The following is a 26,144-nucleotide window of genomic DNA, read 5'->3' on the forward strand; positions in this document are numbered from 1 at the left end:
TGGACACATTTCAAATTTTCAAAACTCATTTTGCTTTCTCACAAATGAACTCAACTGAACACAGAGGGGTCTTTATGCTTCTTGTCACAATGCCGACAATCACTTCATTCAATATTCTATAACTCTATTTTAACAGCAAACCATCTTGTAACAAAGTACTTAAGAATACAATATGTGCTCCTTAACTTGGAGATCCGAATAAGTATCACAGCACTTTCAAATTTTTAAATCTCCCATGATTTTTATTTATGTTTGTTGACCTTCTCTTGCTCAATTTATATGCTTTTTGCTGCATTGATTTGGACTATTGCTTTACTTCACTGACAACTGTGTTATCATCAACAGCAACATCACCATCGACTTCAACATCAACTGAACCATCTGCAACGGCAACCACAGCTTTAAACACTGCAGCGTCAACATCAATAGGTGAAACAACAGGTATTTCCAGTGCTATCCAATTGACAATGTTTAACCATTAACTGATAACTCATATGTTGAACAGGCAGTGAACCAATCTTACCTGGAATATCATCATCAACATTTCTGAAATTGGAACAGCCTTCCAAAATCTCATGGTTTCATGCCTGCGAATAGCCTTACATTTCCATTGCTACAATATCAGTTCATCCATCAAAAGTCAGGACATTTCCAGAACCATCAACATGCTTGAATTCTTGGACACATTTCAAATTTTCAAATCTCATTTTGATTTCTCACAAATGAACTGAATCAAATAAAACAAATAAATCAAATGGGTGTTTGTGCTTCTTGTCACACCACCCACAATCACTACTTCATTCAAGATTTGTTGTCAAAACAAAATCAATAAACATGCTCACGGAGTGACATTCCTATCTTTCCTAATAATGGATATGACTCGTGCCATAAGGAATAAATGCTTGATTCATGTATGAGTTATCACTGATGCTCCTTCAATGGGATCATACTTTAATGACATTCACTTCCGCTGCAAACTAGATGACGTTCTCTCGGCCGCTGGGAACTTCCCCTCACAGGCCCGCCAGGCCCGACCCCTGACAGTTACAAACTGGCACCCCAGATCCATGGCACTGTCCATATGGGACCTAGGAAGTGTTGCTGGCACACTGGCAGTAACACCTAGGTGCCCTGGCAGCTCCATAATTGCTGGTGGCACTGCAAGGATGACAGACTGGTAATGCCAAGGTGCGCGTTACTGAGGATACCACACTGCGTACCTGACCACTCGGGCTTTCTACTGGTCTGTGAGATGTACCCAAGGTGCCATTACACATGGTCCATGTTTGTGTTGCCCTATCCTAAATGGCGCACTGGCGATGTCCCGCATTCATTGCCATTTGCTCCTCGACGCTGGAAGAACCGTTGTACCGGTATTTTGAATAACTCATTTCAGTGGTGCATTTAAATATGCATTTCTGGGTCTTGCCCAGCCCGATTTCGGGCTTTCCATGGCTTCACCCAGCACGCCTGGGGATCTGTGTTGAGATCAAAGTGAGCGCTGAATCGCATCCACAATTTATCATAGTTAACTATTTTTCGCTGTTATATAACATTTCTATGATTAGAATATATTTCAACGTCTTGAGCTATCCAACTTTTCACAGTAACTTTTCACCGTAAATTCATAGCTTTGTTAATGTAATCCGACTTGTGACACTAAAGGTTATTATTATTATTGACAGGGCAGCACGGTGGCCTAGTGGTTAGCACAACCGCCTCACGGCGCTGAGGTCCCAGGTTCGATCCCGGCTCTGGGTCACTGTCCGTGTGGAGTTTGCACATTCTCCCCGTGTCTGCGTGGGTTTCGCCCCCACAACCCAAAAATGTGCAGAGTAGGTGGATTGGCCATGCTAAAAAGCCCCTTCATTGGAAAAAATAATTGGGTAATCTAAATTTATAAAAAAAAATTATTATTATTGACAGGAAAAAGTACAAATGTTGGTGATACCTTTTGCAGAAACGAAAAGCAAACAATGATATCCATTGGTACTTTGTTAACTCTAAATAAAATTGAGCAGACAAGTTTGTTATGCGTGTAGTTGAAAAATCTAGTTACATTGTACTTCAGAATACAACATTTACCCCTTAAATTGGAGATCCAGGGTAGTCTGCAAATAAGTATCACAGCACTCAAATTTTCAAATCTCACATGATTTATATTCATATTGTTGACCTTTTCTTGCTGAATTTATGTGCTTTTTGCTGCAATTAATTGGGCGATTGCATCACTTCACTGCCAACTCTATTATCATCAACAGCAACATCACCATCAACTTCAACATCAACTGAACCATCTACAATGGTAACCACAGCTTTCAACAGTTCAGCTTCAACAGCAATAAGTGAAACAACAGGTATTTCCAGTGCTATCCAATTGTCAATGTTCAACGTTTAACTGATAAGTGATATGTAAAACAAGCAGTGAACCAGTCTTACCTGGAATAACATCATCAACCGAAGTGAAATTGTAACACCATTCAATGTTTTCATGATTTCATTCTGGCGAATGCCATAACATTTCCAATGCAGCAGGGTAGCATGGTGGTTAGCATAAATGCTTCACAGCTCCAGGGTCCCAGGTTCGATTCCCGGCTGGGTCACTGTCTGTGTGGAGTCTGCACGTCCTTCCCCTGTGTGCGTGGGTTTCCTCCGGGTGCTCCGGTTTCCTCAGTCCAAAGTCCAAAGATGTGCGGGTTAGGTGGATTGGCCATGATAAATTGCCCGTAGTTTCCTAATAAAAGTAAGGTTAAGGGGGGGCTGTTGGGTTACGGGTATAGGGTGGATACGTGGGTTTGAGTAGGGTGATCATGGCTCGGCACAACATTGAGGGCTTAAGGGCCTGTTCTGTGCTGTACTGTTCTATGTTCTATGTTCTATATCAGATCATCCATCAAAAGTCAGGACATTTCCAGAACCATCAACATGTTGGAATTCTTGGACACATTTCAAATTTTCAAATCTCATTTTTCTTTCTCCAATGAACTCAACTGAACACAGCGGGGTCTTTATGCTTCTTGTCACAATGCCTACAATCACTTCATTCAATATTCTATAACTCTATATTAACAGCAAACCATCTTGTAACAAAGTACTTAAGAATACAATATGTGCTCCTTAACTTGGAGATACGAATAAGTATCACAGCACTTTCAAATTTTTAAATCTCCCATGATTTTTATTTATGTTTGTTGACCTTAGAATAGAATAGAATAGAATAGAATAGAACAGTACAGCACAGCACAGAACAGGCCCTTCGGCCCTCGATGTTGTGCCGAGCAATGGTCACCCTACTTAAACCCACGTAACCCGTATACCCGTAACCCAACAATCCCCCCATTAACCTTACACTACGGGCAATTTTAGCATGGCCAATCCACCTAACCTGCACATCTTTGGACTGTGGGAGGAAACCGGAGCACCCGGAGGAAACCCACGCACACACGGGGAGGACGTGCAGACTCCACACAGACAGTGACCCAGCCGGGAATCGAACCTGGGACCCTGGAGCTGTGAAGCATTGATCCTAACCACCATGCTACCGTGAGGCCCCTTCTCTTGCTCAATTTATATGCTTTTTGCTGCATTGATTTGGACTATTGCTTTACTTCACTGACAACTGTGTTATCATCAACAGCAACATCACCATCGACTTCAACATCAACTGAACCATCTACAACGGCAACCACAGCTTTAAACACTGCAGAGTCAACATCAATAAGTGAAACAACAGGTATTTCCAGTCCTATCCAATTGACAATGTTGAACCATTAACTGATAACTCATATGTTGAACAGGCAGTGAACCAATCTTACCTGGAATATCATCATCAACATTTCTGAAATTGGGACACCCTTCCAAATTCTCATAGTTTCATGCCTGCGAATAGCCTTACATTTCCATTGCTACAATATCAGTTCATCCATCAAAAGACAGGACATTTCCAGAACCATCAACATGCTTGAATTCTTGGACACATTTCAAATTTTCAAATCTCATTTTGATTTCTCACAAATGAACTGAAACAATTAAAACAAATGGGTGTTTCTGCTTCTTGTCACACCACCCACAATCTTTACTTCATTCAAGATTTGTTGTCAAAACAAACTCAATAAACATGCTCACGCAGTGACATTCCTATCTTTCCTAATAATGGATATGACTCGTGCCATAAGGAATAAATGCTTGATTCATGTATGAGTTATCATTGACGCTCCTTCAATGGGATCATACTTTAATGACATTCACTTCCGCTGCAAACGAGATGACGTTCTCTCGGCTGCTGGGAACTTCCCCTCACCGGCCCGCCAGGCCCGACCCCTGACAGTTACAAACTGGCACCCCAGATCCATGGCACTGTCCACATGGGACCTAGGATGTGTTGCTGGCACTCTGGCAGTAACACCCAGGTGCCCTGGCAGCTCCATAATTGCTGTGCCACCTGCCCAGGTGGCTCTGTAAGGATGACAGACTGGTAATGCCAAGGTGCCCGTTACTGAGGATACCACACTGCGTACCTGACCACTCGGGCTTTCTACTGGTCTGTGAGATGTACCCAAGGTGCCATTACACATGGCCCATGTTTGTGTTGCCCCATCCTAAATGGCGCGCTGGCGATGTCCCGCATTCATTGCCATTTGCTCCTCGACGCTGGAAGAACCGTTGTACCGGTATTTTGAATATCTCATTTCAGTGGTGCATTTAAATATGCATTTCTGGGTCTTGCCCAGCCAGATTTGGGGCTTTCCCGGGCTTCACCCAGCACCCCTGGGAATCCGTGTTGAGATCAAAGTGAGCGCTGAATCGCATCCACAATTTATCATAATTAACTATTTTTCGCTGTTATTTAACATTTCTGTGATTAGAATATATGACAACTTCTGGAGCTATCCAACTTTTCACAGTAACTTTTCACCGTAAATTCATAGCTTTGTTAATGTAATCCGACTTGTGACACTAAAGGTTATTATTATTATTGACAGGAAAAAGTACAAATGTTGGTGATACCTTTTGCAGAAAAGAAAAGCAAACAATGATATCCATTGGTAGATAGATAGATAGAGAAATACAGCACAGAACAGGCCCTTCGGCCCACGATGTTGCGCCGAACTTTTGTCCTAGGTTAATCATAGAATTTTGGACAATTTGTCATGGCCAATCCACCCAACCTGCACATCTTTGGACTGTGGGAGGAAACCGGAGTACCCGGAGGAAACCCACGCAGTCACGGGGAGGATGTGCAGACTCCACACAGACAGTGACCCAAGTCGAAATCGAACTTGGGACCCTGGAGCTGTGAAGCAATTGTGCTATCCACAATGCTACCGTGCTGCCCTTAAGAAGTTAACCTACACTCCCTTATTCTACCCTAATCCAAGTACCTATCCAATAGCCGTTTGAAGGTCCATAAATTTTCCGTCTCAACTACTACCACAGGCAGTGCATTCCATGCCCCCACTACTCTCTGGGTAAAGAACCTACCTCTGACATCCCCTCTATATCTTCCACCATTTATCTTAAATTTATGTCCCCTTGTAATGGTGTGTTCCACCCGGGGAAAAAGTCTCTGACTATCTACTCTATCTATTCCCCTGATCATCTTATAAACCTCTATCAAGTCGCCCCTCATCCTTCTCCGTTCCAATGAGAAAAGGCCCAGCACCCTCAATCTTTCCTCGTATGACCTACTCTCCATTCCAGGCAACATCCTGGTAAATCTCCTCTGCACCTTTTCCAAAGCTTCCACATCCTTCCTAAAATGAGGTGACCAGAACTGCACACAGTACTCCAAATGTGGCCTAACCAAGGTTTTGTACAGCTGCATCATCACCTCACGGCTCTTAAATTCAATCCCTCTGCTAATGAACGCTAGCACACCATAGGCCTTCTTCACAGCTCTATCCACTTGAGTGGCAACTTTCAAAGAACAATGAACATAGACCCCAAGATCTCTCTGCTCCTCCACATTGCCAAGAACCCTACCATTAACCCTGTATTCCGCATTCAGATTTGTCCTTCCAAAATGGACAACCTCACACTTGTCAGGGTTAAACTCCATCTGCCACTTCTCAGCCCAGCTCTGCATTCTATCTATGTCTCTTTGAAGCCGACAACAGCCCTCCTCACTGTCCACAACTCCACCAATCTTCGTATCATCTGCAAATTTACTGACCCACCCTTCAACTCCCTCATCCAAGTCGTTAATGAAAATCACAAACAGCAGAGGACCCAGAACTGATCCCTGCGGTACGCCACTGATAACTGGGCTCCAGGCTGAATATTTGCCATCCACCACAACTCTCTGTCTTCTATCGGTTAGCCAGTTTGTTATCCAACTGGCCAAATTTCCCACTATCCCATGCCTCCTTACTTTCTGCATAAGCCTACCATGGGGAACCTTATCAAATGCCTTACTAAAATCCATGTACACTACATCCACTGCTTTACCTTCATCCACATGCTTGGTCACCTCCTCAAAGAATTCAATAAGACTTGTAAGGCAAGACCTACCCCTCACAAATCCGTGCTGACTATCCCTAATCAAGCAATGCCTTTCCAGATGCTCAGAAATCCTATCCCTCAGTACCCTTTCCATTACTTTGCCTACCACCGAAGTAAGACTAACTGGCCTGTAATTCCCAGGGTTATCCCTATTCCCTTTTTTGAACAGGGGCACGACATTCGCCACTCTCCAATCCTCTGGTACCACCCCTGTTGACAGCGAGGACGAAAAGATCATTGCCAACGGCTCTGCAATTTCATTTCTTGCTTCCCATAGAATCCTTGGATATATCCCGTCAGGCCCGGGGGACTTGTCTATCCTCAAGTTTTTCAAAACGCGCAACACATCTTCCTTCCTGACAAGTATCTCCTCAAGCTTATCAGTCTGCTTCACGCTGTCCTCTCCAACAATATGGCCCCTCTCATTTGTAAATACTGAAGAAAAATACTTGTTCAAGACCTCTCCTATCTCTTCAGACTCAATACACAATCTCCCGCTACTGTCCTTAATCGGACCTACTCTCACTCTAGTCATTCTCATATTTCTCACGTATGTGTAAAAGGCCTTGGGGTTTTCCTTGATCCTACCCGCCAAAGATTTTTCATGCCCTCTCTTAGCTCTCCTAATCCCTTTCTTCAGTTCCCTCCTGGCTATCTTGTATCCCTCCAGTGCCCTGTCTGAACCTTGTTTCTTCAGCCTTACATAAGTCTCCTTCTTCCTCTTAACAAGACATTCAACCTCTCTTGTCAACCATGGTTCCCTCACTCGACCATCTCTTCCCTGCCTGACAGGGACATACATATCAAAGACACGCAGTACCTGATCCTTGAACAAGTTCCACATTTCACTTGTGTCCTTCCCTGACAGCCTATGTTCCCAACTTCTGCACTTCAATTCTTGTCTGACAGCATTGTATTTACCCTTCCCCCAATTATAAACCTTGCCCTGTTGCTCGCACCTATCCCTCTCCATTACTAAAGTGAAAGTCACAGAATTGTGGTCACTACCTCCAAAATGCTCCCCCACTAACAAATCTATCACCTGCCCTGGTTCATTACCAAGTACTAAATCCAATATGGCCTCCCCTCTGGTCGGACAATCTACATACTGTGTTAGAAAAGCTTCCTGGACACACTGCACAAACACCACCCCATCCAAACTATTTGATCTAAAGAGTTTCCACTCAATGTTTGGGAAGTTGAAGTCGCCCATGACTACTACCCTGTGACTTCTGCACCTTTCCAGAATCTGTTTCCCAATCTGTTCCTCCACATCTCTGCTGCTATTGGGGGGCCTATAGAACACTCCCAACAAGGTGACTGCTCCTTTCCTATTTCTAACTTCAACCCATATTACCTCAGTAGGCAGATCCCCCTCGAACTGCCTTTCTGCAGCTGTTATACTATCTCTAATTAACAATGCCACCCCCCCACCTCTTTTACCATCCTCCCTAATCTTGTTGAAACATCTATAACCAGGGACCTCCAACAACCATTTCTGCCCCTCTTCTATCCAAGTTTCCGTGATGGCCACCACATCGTAGTCCCAAGTACCGATCCATGCATTAAGTTCACCCACCTTATTCCTGATGCTTCTTGCATTAAAGTATACACACTTCAACCCATCTCCTTGCCTGCAAGTACTCTCCTTTGTCATTGTTACCTTCCCCACTGCATCACTACGTGCTTTGGCGTCCTGACTATCGTCTACCTTAGTTGCTGGACTACAGATCCGGTTCCCATTCCCCTGCCAAATTAGTTTAAACCCTCCCGAAGAGTACTAGAAAACCTCCCCCCCAGGATATTGGTGCCCCTCTGGTTCAGATGCAACCCGTCCTGCTTGTACAGGTCCCACCTTCCCCAGAATGCGCTCCAATTATCCAAATACCTGAAGCCCTCCCTCCTACACCATTCCTGCAGCCACGTGTTCAACTGCACTCTCTCCCTATTCCTAGCCTCGCTATCACGTGGCACCGGCAACAAACCAGAGATGACAACTCTGTCTGTCCTGGCCCTTAACTTCCAGCCTAACTCCCTAAACTTGTTTATTACCTCCACACCCTTTTTCCTACCTACATCGTTGGTACCAATGTGCACCACGACTTCTGGCTGCTCACCCTCCCCCTTCAGGATCCTGAAGACACGATCAGAGACATCCCTGGCCCTGGCACCCGGGAGGCAACATACCTTTCGGGAGTCTCGCTCGCGACCACAGAATCTCCTATCTATTCCCCTAACCATTGAATCTCCTATTACTATTGCTTTTCTATGCTCCCCCCTTCCCTTCTGAGCCCCAGAGCCAGACTCAGTGCCAGAGACCTGGCCGCTGGGGCCTTCCCCCGGTAGGTCATCCCCCCCAACAGCATCCAAAACGGTATACTTGTTTTGAAGGGGAATGGCCACGAGGGATCCCTGCACTGTCTGCCTGTTAGTTTTCTTTCCCCTGACTGTAACCCAGCTACTCTTGTCCAGTACCTTTGGTGTGGCTACCTCCCTGTAACTCTTCTCTATGACCCCCTCTGCCTCCCGGATGATCCGAAGTTCATCCAGCTCCAGCTCCAGTACCTTAACACGGTCTCTGAGGAGCTGGAGTTGGGTGCACTTCCCGCAGGTATAGTCAGCGGGGACACCAGTGGTATCCCTCACCACCCACATCCTACAGGAGGAGCATGCAACTGCCCTAGCCTCCATCCCCTCTTACTTTACAGAATTAGCTGCCCTGTGGACCAACTGGACCTCCGCCCTCCGACTCTGCTCCCAGTCAGCTGTACTCTAAACTCCTGGTTCCCTTCACGCTCTTTGATAAATATAGGAAATTAAATGAAAGGAGTACCTTACTCCCTCCTCACCTAACTCCCTCCGTCACCAAACTCTCACTGTAGCACTCAAATGCCACAAGCTCAGCACTCCAGTGCAAACAAAGTCTGCACTGTATCTAGCCCCTATTTATACTGTGACTCTAGCTTCTAAAAACTGGCCTAATGCAATTAACTAATTAACAAGCTCCAGCTGCAAGTAAGTCCAAGTAGAACCTTGTTTAAAGCTGATTCAAAATTCACCTTCTTATAGACCAAACTGCAACTTTTAAGTTAATTAACTAAATAAAAGAAATACTAGACTTTAAATAACCCTTATACTCCCTCCGTCACCAAACTCTCACTGTAGCACTCAAATGCCACAAGCTCAGCACTCACTTTGTAAACTCTAAATAAAATAAAATTGAGCAGACAAGGTTGTTATGCCTGTAGTTGAAAAATCTTGTTACATTAAACTTCAGAATACAACATGTACCCCTTAAATTGGAGATCCAGGGTAGTCTGCAAATAAGTATCACAGCACTCAAATTTTCAAATCTCACGTGATTTTTATTCATGTTGTTGACCTTATCTTGCTGAATTTATGTGTTTTTTGCTGCAATTAATTGGGCGATTGCGTCACTTCACTGCCAACTCTGTAATCATCAACAGCAACATCACCATCAACTTCAACATCAACTGAACCATCTACAATGGTAACCACAGCTTTCAACACTTCAGCTTCAACAGCAATAAGTGAAACAACAGGTATTTCCAGTGCTATCCAATTGTCAATGTTCAACATCTATCTGATAAGTGATATGTAAAACAAGCAGTGAACCAGTCTTACCTGGAATATCATCATCAACCTAAGTGAAATTGTAACAGCCTTCCTTATTTTCATGATTTGATTCTGGCGAACGCCATAACATTTCCAATGCTCCAATATCAGTTCATCCATCAAAACTCAGGACATTTCCAGAACCATCAACATGTTGGAATTCTTGGACACATTTCAAATTTTCAAATCTCATTTTGCTTTCTCACAAATGAACTGAACTGGACACAGAGGGGTGTTTGTGCTTCTTGTCACAATGCCTACAATCACCTCTTCATTCAATAATGAATTACTTCAATAATTCATTCAATAATTTCTCACAAATGAACTGAAACTAATAAAACAAATGGGTGTTTGTGCTTCTTGTCACAACATCTACAATCACTACTTCATTCAAGATTTATTGTCATAAAAAAATAATCATGCTCACGCAGTGACATTCCTATCTTTCCTAATAATGGATATGACTAGTGCCATAAGGAATAAAAACCTGATTTGTGTATCAGTCAGAGGGGCTGTTTAGCACAGGGAGTGGCTGTTTAGCACAGGCAGGGGCTGTTTAGCACAGGGCTAAATAGCTGGCTTTGAAAGCAGACCAAGCAGGCCAGCAGCACGGTTCGATTCCCTTAACAGCCTCCCCGAACAGGTGCCGGAATGTGGCGACTAGGGGCTTTTCACAGTAACTTCATTTGAAGCCTACTCGTGACAATAAGCGATTTTCATTTTATTTCATTGACGCTCCTTCAATGGGACCATACAAAAATGACATTCTCTTCCGCTGTAAACTTTACGACGTTCTCTCAGCCGCTGGGAACATCCCATCAACACCCCTCCAGGCCCGACCCCTGCCAGCTACAAACTGGCACCCCGGATCCATGGCACTACCCACATGGGACCTTGGAAGTGCTGTTGGCACCCTGGTAGTACCATCCAGGCACCCTGGCAGTGACATAATTGCTATGCCATGTGCCCAGGTGACACTGCAAGGATGTCAGACTGGTAGCATCAAGATGGTCATGACCGAGGATACTGCCCTGTGTACCTGACCACTCAGGCTTTCTACTGCTCTGTGAGATGTACCCAAGGTGCCATTGCACGTGGTCCACGTTTATGTTGCCCCGCCCTAAATGGCGTGGTCCTGCTGGCATGGCCATTTGCTCCCGGTCGCTGGTTGAACCGGCGCACTGGAAATTGAATGACTCATTTCAATGGTGTATTTAAATATGCATTTCTGGATCTTGTCCAGCCCCACTTTGGGCTCTCCCGGGATTAACCCAGCACACATGGATCCGGGCCGAGTGCAAAATGTTTGCTGAATCGCGCACACAATTTATCATAATTACCTGTTTTTCGCTGTTAATTTACCTTTCTATGATTAGAATATATTTTTTTAATAAATTCTTTTCATTGGGTTTATGAACAAAGTATATTTCCCGTTATGTATATAGAATAAGAAATATCTATATATATTTATACATAAAAAGAAGAGAAGGGCACACCCAAAGATACCAAACAAAAGTAATAATAAAAAATAAAATAAAAAATAATATAGAATCACTGGTTTGGTATTGTGTACCAGCTCAAGAGCAGCAACTCTGTACAACTGGCAAAATGATTTACAACACATAAGTAGGCATCTGTATGTAGGGGTGGGAGGGAGGGGGGCTGGTGGAGACTGGGGAGGTAAATATACATTTGGGTGCCGGAGAAACAATTACAGTGGGCAATACTCGAATGGGTTTGGTGTTGGTTGTTGCTTTTTTCTTTTACTCTTTTACTCTTTCCTTTCTGTGGCTCAGTTCCAATTATGGCAATCAGTGAGTTTGCCCTTCTTTCTATGTTATCTATATTCCTTCAGTTTGGACGGTCCTTCAGTTTGGGTCCCACTAATTGGGTGATCCCTGATCACTCTGATCGGTTCCTAACGAATAAGTGGGCGGGGATCTGGATGGCTGGGCGTGTCCCAAGTGGCCACTGACCCCATTGTTTACGCTTCCCTTGAACAGGGAGTGGCTCCGAAATGTCTGGGAAATGTCCGAAATGTACTCGTCCTTTGTTTTGGTGAAGATGGGCCATCAAATGCTAGTCGGTCGGAGTTTCAATATCGTCTGGACTTCTTGCTTGCAAATATGCATTCCAGGCTCTGAGGCTGACTGAGTCTTGGCTTGTCCATTTTACCCGCTAGGCTTTGCGAGTTTCTCTGTACCTAGTTGTAAGTGGCCATCCCAGATTGCTACATGGTGTTGTCACTTGCTTCTCACGGACGGATCTCGCTGCCGTTGTCATCTCGCGCTCAGCTCTGCTTCAGCCATTTCTCCCGTCTTTCGCCTGTATTCTCCTTGTTCTCTGTTCCTGGAGATGCCAAGTTTGTTATCGTACCCCGTGCCCTCCTTCTGGCTGTCATTTCCCTGCTTCCCCCCCCCCCCCCCCACCCCCTACCTCCCTGGTTCTCGTCTCTTGTACCCTGTCCCTTCCCTCTCCCCCCCTCCCCCCTGCTGCTGCCCCCTCCCCCCTCTCGTGGTTCACCTTTCTTTCTCTTAGGTTTAGCTGTCCCGCCCCCCTCCCCCAGTCTATCTCTCCCTCTCATGCTTTGGCTACTTTCCCCTGATTCTTGGCTACCTGGCTATTCTTCTGCTTGTTCGTTGGCCACAAACAGGTCCCGGAATATTTGGGTGAATGGCTCCCATGTTCTGTGGAAGCCGTCGTCCGACCCTCGGATGGCGAATTTGATTTTCTCCATTTGGAGAGATTCCGAGAGGTCGTACAGCCAGTCTGCAGCTTTGGGCGGTGCTGCTGACCGCCAGCCAAACAGGATTCTACGGCGGGCCATCAGGGAGGCAAAGGCAAGGGCGTCTGCCCTCCTCCCCAGGAATAGATCTGGCTGGTCTGAAACCCCGAAGACCGCCACTTTCGGGAATGGCTCCACCCTCATCCCCACGACTTTGGACATTGCCTCTAAGAAGGCTGTCCCGTACTCCGCAAGTCTGGGGCAAGACCAGACCATGTGGGCGTGGTTGGCCGGGCCTCCTTGGCACCGTTCACATCTATCCTCCACCTCCGGGAAGAACCTACTCATACGGGTTCTTGTTAAGTGGGCTCTATGTACCACTTTCAGCTGCGTCAGGCTGAGTCTTGCGCATATGGAGGTGGTGTTGACCCTGTGCAGTGCTTCGCTACAGAGTCCCCACCCTATTTCAATCCCCAGGTCCTCCTCCCATTTCTTTCTTGTTGCGTCCAGTACGGTGTCGTCCCTTTCTACCAGTCGGTTATATATGTCGCTACAGTTTCCTTTATCTAGTATGCTTATGTCCAATAACTCTTCCAGTAATGTCTGTCGTGGCGGTTGTGGGTATGTCCTTAACTCCTTTTGTAGGAAGTTTTTGAGTTGCAGATACCTTAGTTCATTTCCTCCTGGCTAGCTGGAATTTCTCTTTGCGATCCTGCCGTCTGTGTATAGGTCCCTGACTGTCAGTGTCCCTCCGTCCTGTCCCCACCTTTTGAAGGTGGCGTCAGTCAGCACTTGTGTGAACCTATGGTTGTTGCAGATGGGAGCTTTGTCCAATATTTTGGTCAGGCCAAATTGCTGCTGTAGTTGGTTCCAGGATTGGAGGGTGGCTATCACCACTGGGCTGCGTGGTGTTTTTTGGTGGGGATGGGAGTGCTGCCTTGGCGAGGGCCCGAAGGGAGGTCCCAATGCAAGAGGCCTCTTCCGTGCAGACCCACTCAACGTCTGGCTCCTTGATCCATCCCCTTATTTGCTCGGCCTTCGCCGCCCAGTGGTGGAATTGTAGGTTTGGGAGGGCTCATCCCCTTCTGGATTTTGTTTTTTGTCAGACCCTCTTTGGGAACCTAGCATTCTACCCTCCCCCCCAATACGAACGCCATGATTAGTTTGTCTAGTGTTTTGAAAAAGGTCTTGGGGATGTACATCGGAATGGATCTAAGTAGGAAGAGGTACCTGGGCAGTACGTTCATTTTGATCGTCTGGACTCTCCCCACGAGGGAGAGTGGGAGTGTGTTCCATCTTTGCAGGCCCTTTTTTACTTCCTCCATCAGACTGGTGAGGTTCCATTTGTGGATCCCTTTCCAGTCATCGGCTATTTGGATCGCCAGGTAGCGGAATTTGTGTCGGGCTTCTTTAAATGGCAGTCCCGTTAGTGTTGCCCCCCCTACTTGTGGGTGTACCGGGAAGCTCTCGCATTTGCTCATATTGAGTTTGTAGCCCGAGAAGGCGCCAAACCCTTTCAGGAGCACGATGATTCCGTCCATGCTGCCGTGTGGGTCCGAAATGTAGAGGAGCAGGTCATCTGCATAGAGTGAGACTCTGTGCTCTCTGCTGCCCCTTCAGATCCCCCTCCAGCTTTTTACTGCTCTGAGCGCGATTGCTAGTGGTTCGATCGCTAGAGCGAACAGCAGCGGGGACAGTGGGCATCCTTGTCTGGTGCCCCTGTGCATCTGGAAGTATCGGGAGTTGGTGTTGTTGGTCCGTAGGCTCGCCATGGGAGCGTTGTATAGGAGCTTTACCCATGAGGTGAACCCTGTTCCAAGCCCGAACCGCTCCAATACCTCTATGAGGTATTTCCATTCAACTTGTTTTGTGTTTAAACAAAGGAGATTACAAGGGGATGAGAGAAGAACTAGCTAAGGTAGACTGGGAGCAAAGACTTTATGGTGGAACAGTTGAGGAACAGTGGAGAACCTTCCAAGCGATTTTTCACAGTGCTCAGCAAAGGTTTATACCAACAAAAAGGAAGGACGGAAGAAAGAGGGAAAATCGACCGTGGATATCTAAGGAAATAAGGGAGAGTATCAAATTGAAGGAAAAAGCATATAAAGTGGCAAAGATTGCTGGGAGATTAGAGGACTGGGAAATCTTTAGGGGGCAACAGAAAGCTACTAAAAAAGCTATAAAGAAGAGTAAGATAGAGTATGAGAGTAAACTTGCTCAGAATATAAAAACAGACAGTAAAAGTTTTTACAAATATATAAGACACAAAAGAGTGGCTAAGGTAAATATTGGTCCTTTAGAGGATGAGAAGGGAGTTTTAATAATGGGAAATGAGGAAATGGCTGAGGAACTGAACAGGTTTTTTGGGTTGGTCTTCACAGTGGAAGACACAAATAACATGCCAGCGACTGATAGAAATGAGGCTATGACAGGTGAGGACCTTGAGAGGATTGTTATCACTAAGGAGGGAGTGATGGGCAAGCTAATGGGGCTAAAGGTAGACAAGTCTCTTGGCCCTGATGGAATGCATCCCAGAGTGCTAAAAGAGATGGCTAGGGAAATTGCAGATGCACTAGTGATAATTTACCGAAATTCACTAGACTCTGGGGTGGTCCCGGTGGATTGGAAATTAGCAAATGTGACGCCACTGTTTAAAAAAGGAGGTAGGCAGAAAGCAGGAAATTATAGGCCAGTGAGTTTAACTTCGGTAATAGGGAAGATGCTGGAATCTATCATCAAGGAAGAAATTGCGAGGCATCTGGATAGAAATTGTCCCATTGGGCAGACGCAGCATGGGTTCGTTAAAGGCAGGTCATGCCTAACTAATTTAGTGGAATTTTTTGAGGACATTACCAGTGCAGTAGATAACGGGGAGCCGATGGATGTGGTATATCTGGATTTCCAGAAAGCCTTTGACAAGGTGCCACACAAAAGGTTGCTGCATAAGATAAAGATGCATGGCATTAAGGGTAAAGTAGTAGCATGGATAGAGGATTGGTTAATTAATAGAAAGCAAAGAGTTGGGATAAATGGGTGTTTCTCTGGTTGGCAATCAGTAGCTAGTGGTGTCCCTCAGGGATCCGTGTTGGGCCCACAATTGTTCACAATTTACATTGATGATTTGGAGTTGGGGACCAAGGGCAATGTGTCCAAGTTTGCAGATGACACTAAGATGAGTGGTAAAGCGAAAAGTGCAGAGGATACTGGAAGTCTGCAGAGGGATTTGGATAGGTTAAGTGAATGGGCTCGGGTCTGGCAGATGGAATACAATGTTGACAAATGTGAGGTTATCCATTTTGGTAGGAATAACAGCAAACGGGATTATTATTTAAACGATAAAATATTAAAGCATGCCGCTGTACAGAGAGACTTGGGTGTGCTAGTGCATGAGTCACAGAAGGTTGGTTTACAAGTGCAACAGGTGATTAAGAAGGCAAATGGAATTTTGTCCTTCATTGCTAGAGGGATGGAGTTTAAGACTAGGGAGGTTATGTTGCAATTGTATAAGGTGTTAGTGCGGCCACACCTGGAGTATTGTGTTCAGTTTTGGTCTCCTTACTTGAGAAAGGACGTACTGGCGCTGGAGGGTGTGCAGAGGAGATTCACTAGGTTAATCCCAGAGCTGAAGGGGTTGGATTATGAGGAGAGGTTGAGTAGACTGGGACTGTACTCGTTGGAATTTAGAAGGATGAGGGGGGATTTTATAGAAACATTTAAAATTATGAAGGGAATAGATAGGATAGATGCGGGCAGGTTGTTTCCACTGGCGGGTGACAGCAGAACTAGGGGGCATAGCCTCAAAATAAGGGGAAGTAGATTGAGGACTGAGTTTAGGAGGAACTTCTTCACCCAAAGGGTTGTGAATCTATGGAATTCCTTGCCCAGTGAAGCAGTTGAGGCTCCTTCATTACATGTTTTTAAGGTAGAGATAGATAGTTTTTTGAAGAATAAAGGGATTAAGGGTTATGGTGTTCGGGCCGGAAAGTGGAGCTGAGTCCACAAAAGATCAGCCATGATCTAATTGAATGGCGGAGCAGGCTCGAGGGGCCAGATGGCCTACTCCTGCTCCTAGTTCTTATGTTCTTATGTTCTAACTCTGTCGAAGGCCTTTTATGTGTCTAGGGAGACGATCACATCTGGTGTTCACTCCCTGGGGGGGGGGGGGTCGTTATCACATTCAGCAGATGCCGGATGTTCGAGGTAAGCTGTCTACCTTTGACAAAGCCCGTCTGGTCCTCTGCGACCACCTCTGGTACGCAAACTTCTCGCTTTTTGGCTAGGATTTTGGCCAATATTTTGGCATCTGTGTTCAGCAGTGAGATGGGTCAGTATGACCCACATTCCGTTGGGTCTTTGTCTTTCTTATGTATTAGCGAGTTTGAGGCCTGTGCTAATGTAGGTGGCAGTGTGCCCCTAGCTACCGAGTCTGTGAACATCTCCCGCAGGTGCGGGGCCAGTGCTGTCACAAAATTTTTCGTGGAAGTCCGCCGGGAACCTGTCTGGTCCCGGCGCCTTCCCTGCCTGCATGGAGCTGATGTTGTCCATGATCTCTCCCAGTGCTAATGATGTTTCGAGGCCCCGTTTTCTGCCCTCACCCACGACTGGTATGTCCCATTGGGGGCTCTGAGGTGTACAGCCCTTGGTAGAAGGCCTTGGAGGTTTTGTTGATCTTTTCTGCTTCTGTTTCTAATGTGCCTCTGGTATCCCTGATTTGTGCAATTTCTCTGTTGGCTGCCTACGTTCTCAGCTGGTGTGCCAACAGGCGGCTGGCTTCGTCTCCGTGTTCGTATAGGGTCCCACGTGCCTGGCGGAGTTGGTGCACTGCTTTCCTGGTGGAGAGCAGATCAAAGTTCCTTTGTAGCTCTTTCCTCTCTGCCAGGAGCTCGACGGTCGGGGCCTTGGAGTATTTACGGTCTACCTCCAGTATGGAGTCGACCAACTGCTGCCTAGCCAACCTTTCCTCCCTATCTCTTCGCGCTTTGAAAGAGATGATTTCCCCTCTTAGTACGGCCTTTAGCGCTTCCCAAAACGTGGAGGGTGAGACCTCCCCGTTCTGGTTGTTCTCCATATACTCTGCTATGGCCTGCAATATCTTTTTGTTAAAGGCCTTGTCAGCTAGTAGGACACTGTCCAACCTCCATGTGGGTCATTGGGCCCTGCCCGTCCCCAGCCTCACATCCATGTAATGTGGAGCTTGGTCTGATATCACAATTGCGGAGTATTCCACTTTGTCTATCCCCGGAAGCACTGTTTTCCCACCACAAAGAAGTCAATCCTGGTGCATACGTTGTGTACTAGGGAGAGGAGAACTCCTTCTCCCCTGGTGGGTGAACCTCTAGGGGTCCACCGCTCCCATCTGTTGCATAAAGTGACTGAGTTCCTTTGCCATGCTTGAGGTTTTCCCCGTTTTGGGGTTTGATCTGTCTGTCGTTGTACACAGTTGAAGTCCCCCCCCCCCCCAGATTAGTCGGTGCGTCGCTATGTCAGGGATTTCTGCCATGGTCTTCTTGATGAAGCTTGTGTCGTCCCAGTTGGGTGCGTACACGTTAACTACTACTACTGGTGCCCCATCAAGGGCTCCGCTGACCATGACGTACCGTCCCCCTGGATCTGTAACCGTCTTTGTCACCCTAAACATCGTCCTCTTGCTGATCAGTATTGCCACCCCCCCAGGCCCTTGTCCCATAGCAGGAATGGTAGGTTTGTCCCACCCAGCCCTTTCTTACCCGCAGTCGGTCCTGCTCTCTCAGGTGTGTCTCTTGGAGGAAAACTCTGTCGGCCCTCATATTTCCTTGGTGGGTGAGGACTCTGGATCTTTTCACTGGGCCATTGAGTCCCCTTACGTTCCAGGCTTCTGTCCCCTCGCTCCTGTGAGATTAACCATACTTACCTGGTGAGGCTCCCCTGCCCTCTGGGGTTTCCCTTTGTTAGGGGACCGTCCAGGATGTCTGCTTTCGCTGCTCTCTCCATGCGGTCGGGTCCCTTCGCTCCGGGGTTTCCCTTCGCCCACTGTGCGATCGCCAGCGGGTAGTCCCCTGCACTCTGGGGTCTCCGTTCACCCAGAGACCATACTGGGTGGATGCTTGCAGCGATTCCTTGTTTCGAGCCCTTGGTTGTGGCACTTTGTAGCCCTATTGCTATTCCTTTACTAGCCTTGTTTGTCCCTCCTTCCGTGTGTCCCTCCCTCCCCGGTCTCTCCCTCCCTGCGTCTTCCCCCCCCCCCCAGGTCTCTCCCATTCCCCCCTTTTTCCCCCCTCTCCTGTATACCCCTCCTTTGTTCCTCTTTTCCCTGTTCCTATCCCCGTTTGCTCTTCCGCCTCTGTTGTGTGGTCCCCCCGACCCTCTGCCTGTCGCCTTCCCCCCTGTTGGGGGCGCGCTGCGGCCTTGCTTTGTTGCATGTCCCCGGCGCTTGTTTTCCTGCTAGTGCGGTGACCCCCCTCTCGGGAGTTACTTTCTCGCTTCTCCCTTGCCCGTCCTCTGTGGTTTTCTGCCCGCTCTTGCCCCATCCTACCCTGAATTCCTCTCGCTTGCTCTCCCTTCTCCGCTACTCTCGTTCCCTCGTGCTGGGACCTGGTCTCCCACCTGAAGCAGTCCGTCGGGCAGTGGTTTGCTTTTTGTTCAGGGTGCGCTCACCGTGGCGGGGATGGGGATGGGGGGGGGGCCTGGCGTTGCCTCACAACCCCCCCCCCACCCATCGGCGTGTTGTTGCCCCTAACCAGGGGCCCCTTATTTGTATCCCAGCTGTTGGTTTTCCAGCCCATGTTCCTCAACACACTTGTTTGCTTCGGCGGGGGCTGTGAAGAAGTATTCTCTTTCTTGGTATGTGACCCAGAGTTTTGCAGGATACAGCATGTGGTAAACCACTGTTACACCTGTATTAGGTGATGTAAGGTAGAACCTGTACTACAGGCTCGCCGGTAGCCCCTGCCTGCTGGCTCCGCCCAGGAAGAGGAGTATAAATATGCGTGTCCTCTATTCAGCTGTCATTTCGCTGCTGTAGGAGGCCACGCATCTTACTGCAATAAAGCCACAGTTGTACCCAAACTGAGTCTTTATACAATTGATCGTGCATCAATTTATTGCAATAAGATTTTCCATAAGATGGACCTCCGAATCAAACCAGATCGCCTGCAGCTGGATCCGCAATTGACCGATGCCAGAAGAGACTTCAATCACTGGCTAGCTTGCTTCGAGGCTTACATAAAATCTGCGATCACCCCACCGACGGAGGCTCAGAAGATACAGATACTGTACTCAAGATTGAGCTCCAGCGTGTTTCCGCTGATCCAGGATGCCCCGACGTACGGGGACGCCATGGCGCTCCTCAAAGAGAACTACGCGCAGAAAGCGAACTCACTCTTCGTCATGCACGTACACGCCACTCGCTCTCAACTCCCTGGTGAGTCCATTGAAGACTTCTGGCAGGCCCTAATCCCACTCGTCCGGGACTGTGACTGTCAGGCCGTCACGACCACCGAACATTCTAATCTCATGCGCGATGCTTTTGTAACAGGGATTGGGTCGGACCTCATCCGCCAAAGATTGCTCGCAGGGGCCACGCTCGACCTAGCGGAGACGAAAAAGCTAGCGCTCTCCATGACGGTCGCCTCATGTAACGCTCAGGCCTACCCCTCCGGCTGCACGGCCCACCCCTCCTATCCCTCGTGGATCCCACAGACGGCCACCCCACCGGGGCTTTACCCAGCCAGTACGCCTGCGCCACATGCCAATCCGCGCACCCCTGGGGTTCCCGATGTTACTTCTGCGGCCAGCAGAAGCACCCTCGCCAACGCTGCCCAGCTCGCACCCCCATTTGCAAGGTTTGCAGCAAAAAGGGCCACGTCGCCGCAGTGTGCCAGGCCCGCGCAGTCGCTGAGGAGTGTCGGAGTTCTGAAGCGGAGAGGGTACGGGAGAAAAATGCGACTGGTCTCCCTGCCTGATTTAGTGTGGCTGCGACAGCTACCTCTGAGGCGTCGCTCTCAACCTGGAATGGAGTGGATTCATCCACCGCTCGCATGGCCGCTTTGGCGATGTCCTCCTTGATGTAGTTGAAGGCCTGGCGTGCCTCAGCTGACAGGGGAAATCGTGTGGCCTTAAAGAGTGGGCGGGCTTTGTCCTCATATTGAGGGACCCACTGGGCGTAGTAGGAGAAGAAGCCCAAGCACCGTTTGAGGACCTTGGGGCAATGGGGGAGGGGAGTTCTGCATACGGTCCGGGTCTGGGCCCAGGACTCCGTTTTCCACGACGTAGCCGAGGATGGCCAGTCTGTTTGTGCGGAAAACACATTTCTCTTTGTTGTAGGTGATTTTTAATTTCTGTGCCGTCTGGAAAAAACGGTGGAGGTTGGCGTCGTGGTCCTGCTGGTCATAGCCGCAGATGGTGACATTGTCCAAGTACGGAAACGTGGCCCACAGCCCGTACTGGTCCACCATTCGGTCCATTGCTCGTTGGAACACCGAGACCCCTTTAGTGACGCCGAAGGGGACCCGGAGGAAATGGAAGAGGCGGCCATCGGCCTCGAATGCCGTGTCGTGGCGGTCCTCCGGGCGGATTGGGAGCTGGTGGTATGCAGACTTCAGATCCACCGTGGAAAAGAGCCGATACTGGGCGATCTGATTTACCACGTCTGCAATCCTGGGGAAGGGATACGCTTCGAGGACCGTAAATCTATTTATGGTCTGACTATAGTCGACAACCATGAGGAGTTTTTCCCCGGTCTTAACGACCACCACCTGAGCTCTCCAGGGACTATTGCTGGCCTCTATAATCCCCTCACTGAGAAGCCTTCGGACCTCTGATCTGATAAATACCCTATCCTGCAGGCTCTATCGCCTGCTACGAGTGGCTACGGGTTTACAGTCCTTTGTGAGATTGGCGAAGAGAGGAGGGGGAAGATTCGCAGCGTAGCGAGGCTGCAGATAGTGAGTGGGGACAGGGGCCCGCCGAAGCTGAGGGTGAGGCTCTTAAGATTACATTGAAAATCTAGGCCTAATAAGAGTGGCGCGCAGAGTTCGGGCAAGACGTAGAGTTGAAATTTTGCATAGCTAGTGCCTAGGATTGTGAGTGTCGTGGTGGTGCGCCCCTGGATCTGGACAGAGTGGGAGCCTGAAGCAAGAGAGATAGTTTGCCACACGGGGAAAACGGGGAGCGAACAGCGTCTTACCAGATCTGGGTGTATGAAGCTCTCAGTACTCCCGGAGTCGGAAAGGCATGGCGTGCTGTAGCCGTTGATTTGGACCTCTGCCATCGAGTTTCGCAGATGCTTCGGGCGCGATTGGTCCAGGGTGACTGCGCTGAGTTGCGGGTAGTCAGTGGCTCGATCAGCTGTGCTGGAGTGGCCCCGTGATGACTGCCCTCTGAGTTCGTAGTCGTACACTTCCGATGAGTTGTCCGAGCGTGGAGATGCAGGTCGGGCCCGTGGTCGCACGAGGCGGGCGGCGAGGAAGGTGGCGTCCAAGATGGCAGCCCCCATGAGTCGCACGTGGCTGGCCGCGTGGTGGAGGTTTTCCATTATGGCGGCCCCCATGGATCGCACATGGCGGGAGGGGGCGGGGTCGGGGCAAAGCCTGCAGCGTTTCGGGCCCCGCGGGCCTGCGGGTGTGGGGAGCGATTACTTCGTGCCGCTGGGGAGTTGGAAGCTGGGGCCCTTTTTGCGAGGCACACTCTCGCGTAATGGCCTTTCCACCCGCAGCTGCTGCAGGTCGCGTTGCGGGCCGGGCAGTGCTGCCGCGGGTGCTGATTCTGGCCTCAGAAATGGCAGGCTAGGGCAGTATAGTGGCTGGCTGGGGCAGCATGCTGGCTGGGCGGCTTCGTGGCACAGGCCTGGGGGAGTCGCTGGTCAGGGACCCATGATTGGGTCGCGGGGTCCGCGGAGAACGAGGTGAGGCTGCGGAAAGAGACCTCCATCGTGGTAGCAATTTCCGCAGTTGTTTCTAAGTCTTGGGCCCCCTTTTCCAGCAGTCTTTGGCGCCGCGGTAACCGCTTGATAGTTACAGCCATTTGATAAATTATTGAGCTCTCTTAGAAATTCGGCGAGTGATTCTGTAGGCCGCTGGCGGCGAGTCGTGAACACATGGCGTGTGTAAACTCCGTTAATGGGCCTTACATACATCTTATCGGGTATCGCTAGCGCTGCAGTATATGAACCGGCCGAGATTAGTTGCGTAGAGATTCTGTGGCTCACCCTCGTGTGCAGTAGACTTAACTTCTGTTCCTCTGTTGTTTCGGCTGTGCTCGCTTTTGCCAGGTAGGCCTTAAAGCACCGCAGCCAGTGGGAGAAGATTTATTTTGCCTCTGCATCCTGTGGGTCAAGTACTAGGCGTCCAGGCTTGAGGGCTGATCCCATGATCGATCCTGACTGTTCTTAAGTAGATTAATTGATGGAACCATCAATTCACGAGATACGTGCTTTCAGATATGAACAGTGGTTTTAATCTACTTACTTCAGAGCCAGCCTGTTACCCGGTGAACTCTCGATGAACTCAGGCTGGCTCTGGACACGGTTATTTATACAGCAGTCTAGGGGGTGGAGTCGTGGGCGGAGCCATGAGTGGAGCCCTGTACAAACTCCTGAGCATTCCCAGAGCTACTCCCCCTAGTGGTCGGATAACGTTACTGCGGTTACAATAGTATTGGTAAATACAGTGTGAATTACTAAGTGACATTCACCACACCCACTTTTTTTTATAAAATTCTTTTCAAGAGAATTTGTTTTTTTTTAAATATGAAAAAATTTCTTTCTCTTTCAAAGTTTTCCTTTCAAAGTTTTTTTTTTGAAAAAGGGGAAGCTCTTTTTTCTTTTCCCTCACTCACCAATGGTCGAGAGAGAGAGAGAGGGGGAGCGGCTACTGGCCGGGCTGGGAGTCCCTCTTTGTTCCTGCCTTGGTCCGGGCCGCCGCTCGTTGTACCCTGCGCTCTCCTGCCAGTTGGTCGTCAGTTGTTCCTGCTGGCTCGGTCCCTGCTTTGATCCGGGCCGCCGCTCGCCCTGTCTGGCGCTCTACTGCCGTGCGTGGGGCGGGGTGGGGGAGGGGGGGGGGGTGTGCCACTGGACTGCTCCACTCCCGAGCACCCAGTTCTCGCGCTTTAATGAGCTTTGGAGTCCGGGTTGCTCTTCGTCCCCACTCTCTTGTTCCGGGGAGCCCAAACGGGTGAATTTGCTCGCTTGGCTGCATGTTCTCAGCAAGGAGCGGGACGCAACTTTGTTCCCCCCCCGGAGCTCATCCAAACGCGACCGCTCTGTTCCCCCGCCGGAAGCCGAATCTGATTAGAATATATGACAATGTCTTGAGCAATCCAATTTTTCATAGTAACTTTTCACCGTAAATTAATTGCTTTGTCAATGTAATCCTACTCATGACACTGAAGATTATTATTATTATTGACAGGATAAATTACAAATGTTGGTGAAACCATTTGCATCAATGAAAAGCAAACAATGATATTCATTGGTATTTTGTAAACTCACTAAATTAAATTGAGCAGACAAATCTGTACTGCCTGTAATCTAAACATCTTTTAACATTGGACTTCAGAATAGAACATGTACCACTTAAATTGGAGATCCAGGGTAGTCTGCGAAAAACTATCACAGCACTCAAATGTTCAAATCTCACATGATTTTTATTCTTGTTGTTGACCTTATCTTGCTGAATTTATATGCTTTTTGCTGCAATTAATTGGGCGATTGCGTCACTTCACTGACAACTCTATTATCATCAACAGCAACATCACCATCGACTCCAACATCAACTGAACCATCTACAATGGTAACCACAGCTGTCAACACTTCAGCTTCAACAGCAACAAGTGAAACAACAGGTATTTCCAGTGCTATCCAATTGTCAATGTTCAATGTCTAACTGATGACTGAAATGTAAAACAAGCAGTGAACCAGTCTTACCTGGAATATCATCATCAACCTTTGTGAAATTGTAAAAGCCTTCCATATTTTCATGATTTCATGCCTGCGAATACCCTTACATTTCCAATGCTACAATAGCAGTTCACCCATCAACTGTCAGGACATTTCCAGAACCATCAACATGTTGGAATTCTTGGACACATTTGAAATTTTCAAATCTCATTTTGCAATCTCACAAATGAACTGAAGTGAACACAGAGGGGTGTTTGCGCTTGTCGTCACAATGCTGACAATCACTTCTTCATTCAAGATTCTATAACTCTATAATAGCAGCAAAACATCTTGTAACAACGTACTTAAGAATACAATATGTGCTCCTTAACTTGGAGATCCAGGGTAGTCTGCGAATAAGTAACACAGCATTTTCAAATTTTCAAGTCCCCCATGATTTTTATTCATGATGTTGACCTTCTCTTGCTCAATTTATGTGCTTTTTGCTACATTGATTTGGGCTATTGCTTCACTTCACTGACCTGTGTTATCATCAACAGCAACATCACCATCGACTTCAACATCAACTGAACCATCTACAATGGTAACCACAGCTTTGAACATTTCAGCTTCAACAGCAGCAAGTGAAACAACAGGTATTTTCAGTTCTATGCAATTGTCAATGTTTAACTTATAACTGATAACTAATATGTAAAATAAGCAGTGAACAAGGCTTACCTGGAATATCATCATCAACCTATGTAAAATTATAACAGCCTTCCATATTTCCATGATTTCATGCCTGCGAAGGCCCTAACATTTCCAAAGCTACCATATCAGTTCATCCATCAAAAGTCAGGACATTTCCTGAACATTCAACATGTTTGAATTCTTGGACACATTTCAAATTTACAAAGCTGATTTGCTTTCTCACAAATGAATTGAAGCTAATAAAACAAATGGGTGTTTGTGCTTCTTGTCACAACACCGACAATCACTACTTCATTGAAGATTTGATGTCAAAACAAAATCAATACACATGCTAACGCAGTGACATTCCTATCTTTCCTGATAATGGATATGACTAGTGCCATAACGAAAGAATGCTTGTTTCATGTGTCAGTTATCATTGACGCTCCTTCAATGGGACCAGACAAAAATGGCATTCACTTCCGCTGTAAACTATTCGATGTTCTATCGGCCGCGAGGAACTTCCCCTCACCACCCCGCCAGGCCCGGCAATTGACAGTTCCAAACTGGCACCCGGATCCATGGCACTGCCCAAATGGGACATTAGAAGTGCTGCTGCACCCTGGCAGTCCCATAATTGCTATGCCAGGTGCCCAGGTGGCACAGGAAGGACAACAGACTGGGAGTGACAAGGTGCCCATGACCAAGGATACAACCCTGTGGACCTGACCACTCAGAGTT

At 47.7% G+C, this 26,144-nt stretch overlaps 1 protein-coding gene across 1 annotated transcript in view; it reads left to right on the forward strand.

The window, feature by feature from the left end:
* Nucleotides 1–26,144, forward strand: part of LOC119975485 (serine-rich adhesin for platelets-like) — a 117,524-nt gene that overhangs the window by 11,029 nt on the left and 80,351 nt on the right. Inside the window, exons 4-9 of the mRNA XM_038815217.1 lie at nt 346–441; nt 2,262–2,357; nt 3,638–3,733; nt 9,969–10,064; nt 24,584–24,679; nt 25,274–25,369. Of these exons, the coding sequence (XP_038671145.1) occupies nt 346–441; nt 2,262–2,357; nt 3,638–3,733; nt 9,969–10,064; nt 24,584–24,679; nt 25,274–25,369 (576 nt within the window). The remainder of the gene's footprint in view (nt 1–345; nt 442–2,261; nt 2,358–3,637; nt 3,734–9,968; nt 10,065–24,583; nt 24,680–25,273; nt 25,370–26,144) is intronic.

The sequence above is a fragment of the Scyliorhinus canicula genome, chromosome 13 (genome assembly GCF_902713615.1).
Source record: "Scyliorhinus canicula chromosome 13, sScyCan1.1, whole genome shotgun sequence".
In the NCBI taxonomy this organism is placed as follows: Eukaryota; Metazoa; Chordata; class Chondrichthyes; order Carcharhiniformes; family Scyliorhinidae; genus Scyliorhinus; species Scyliorhinus canicula.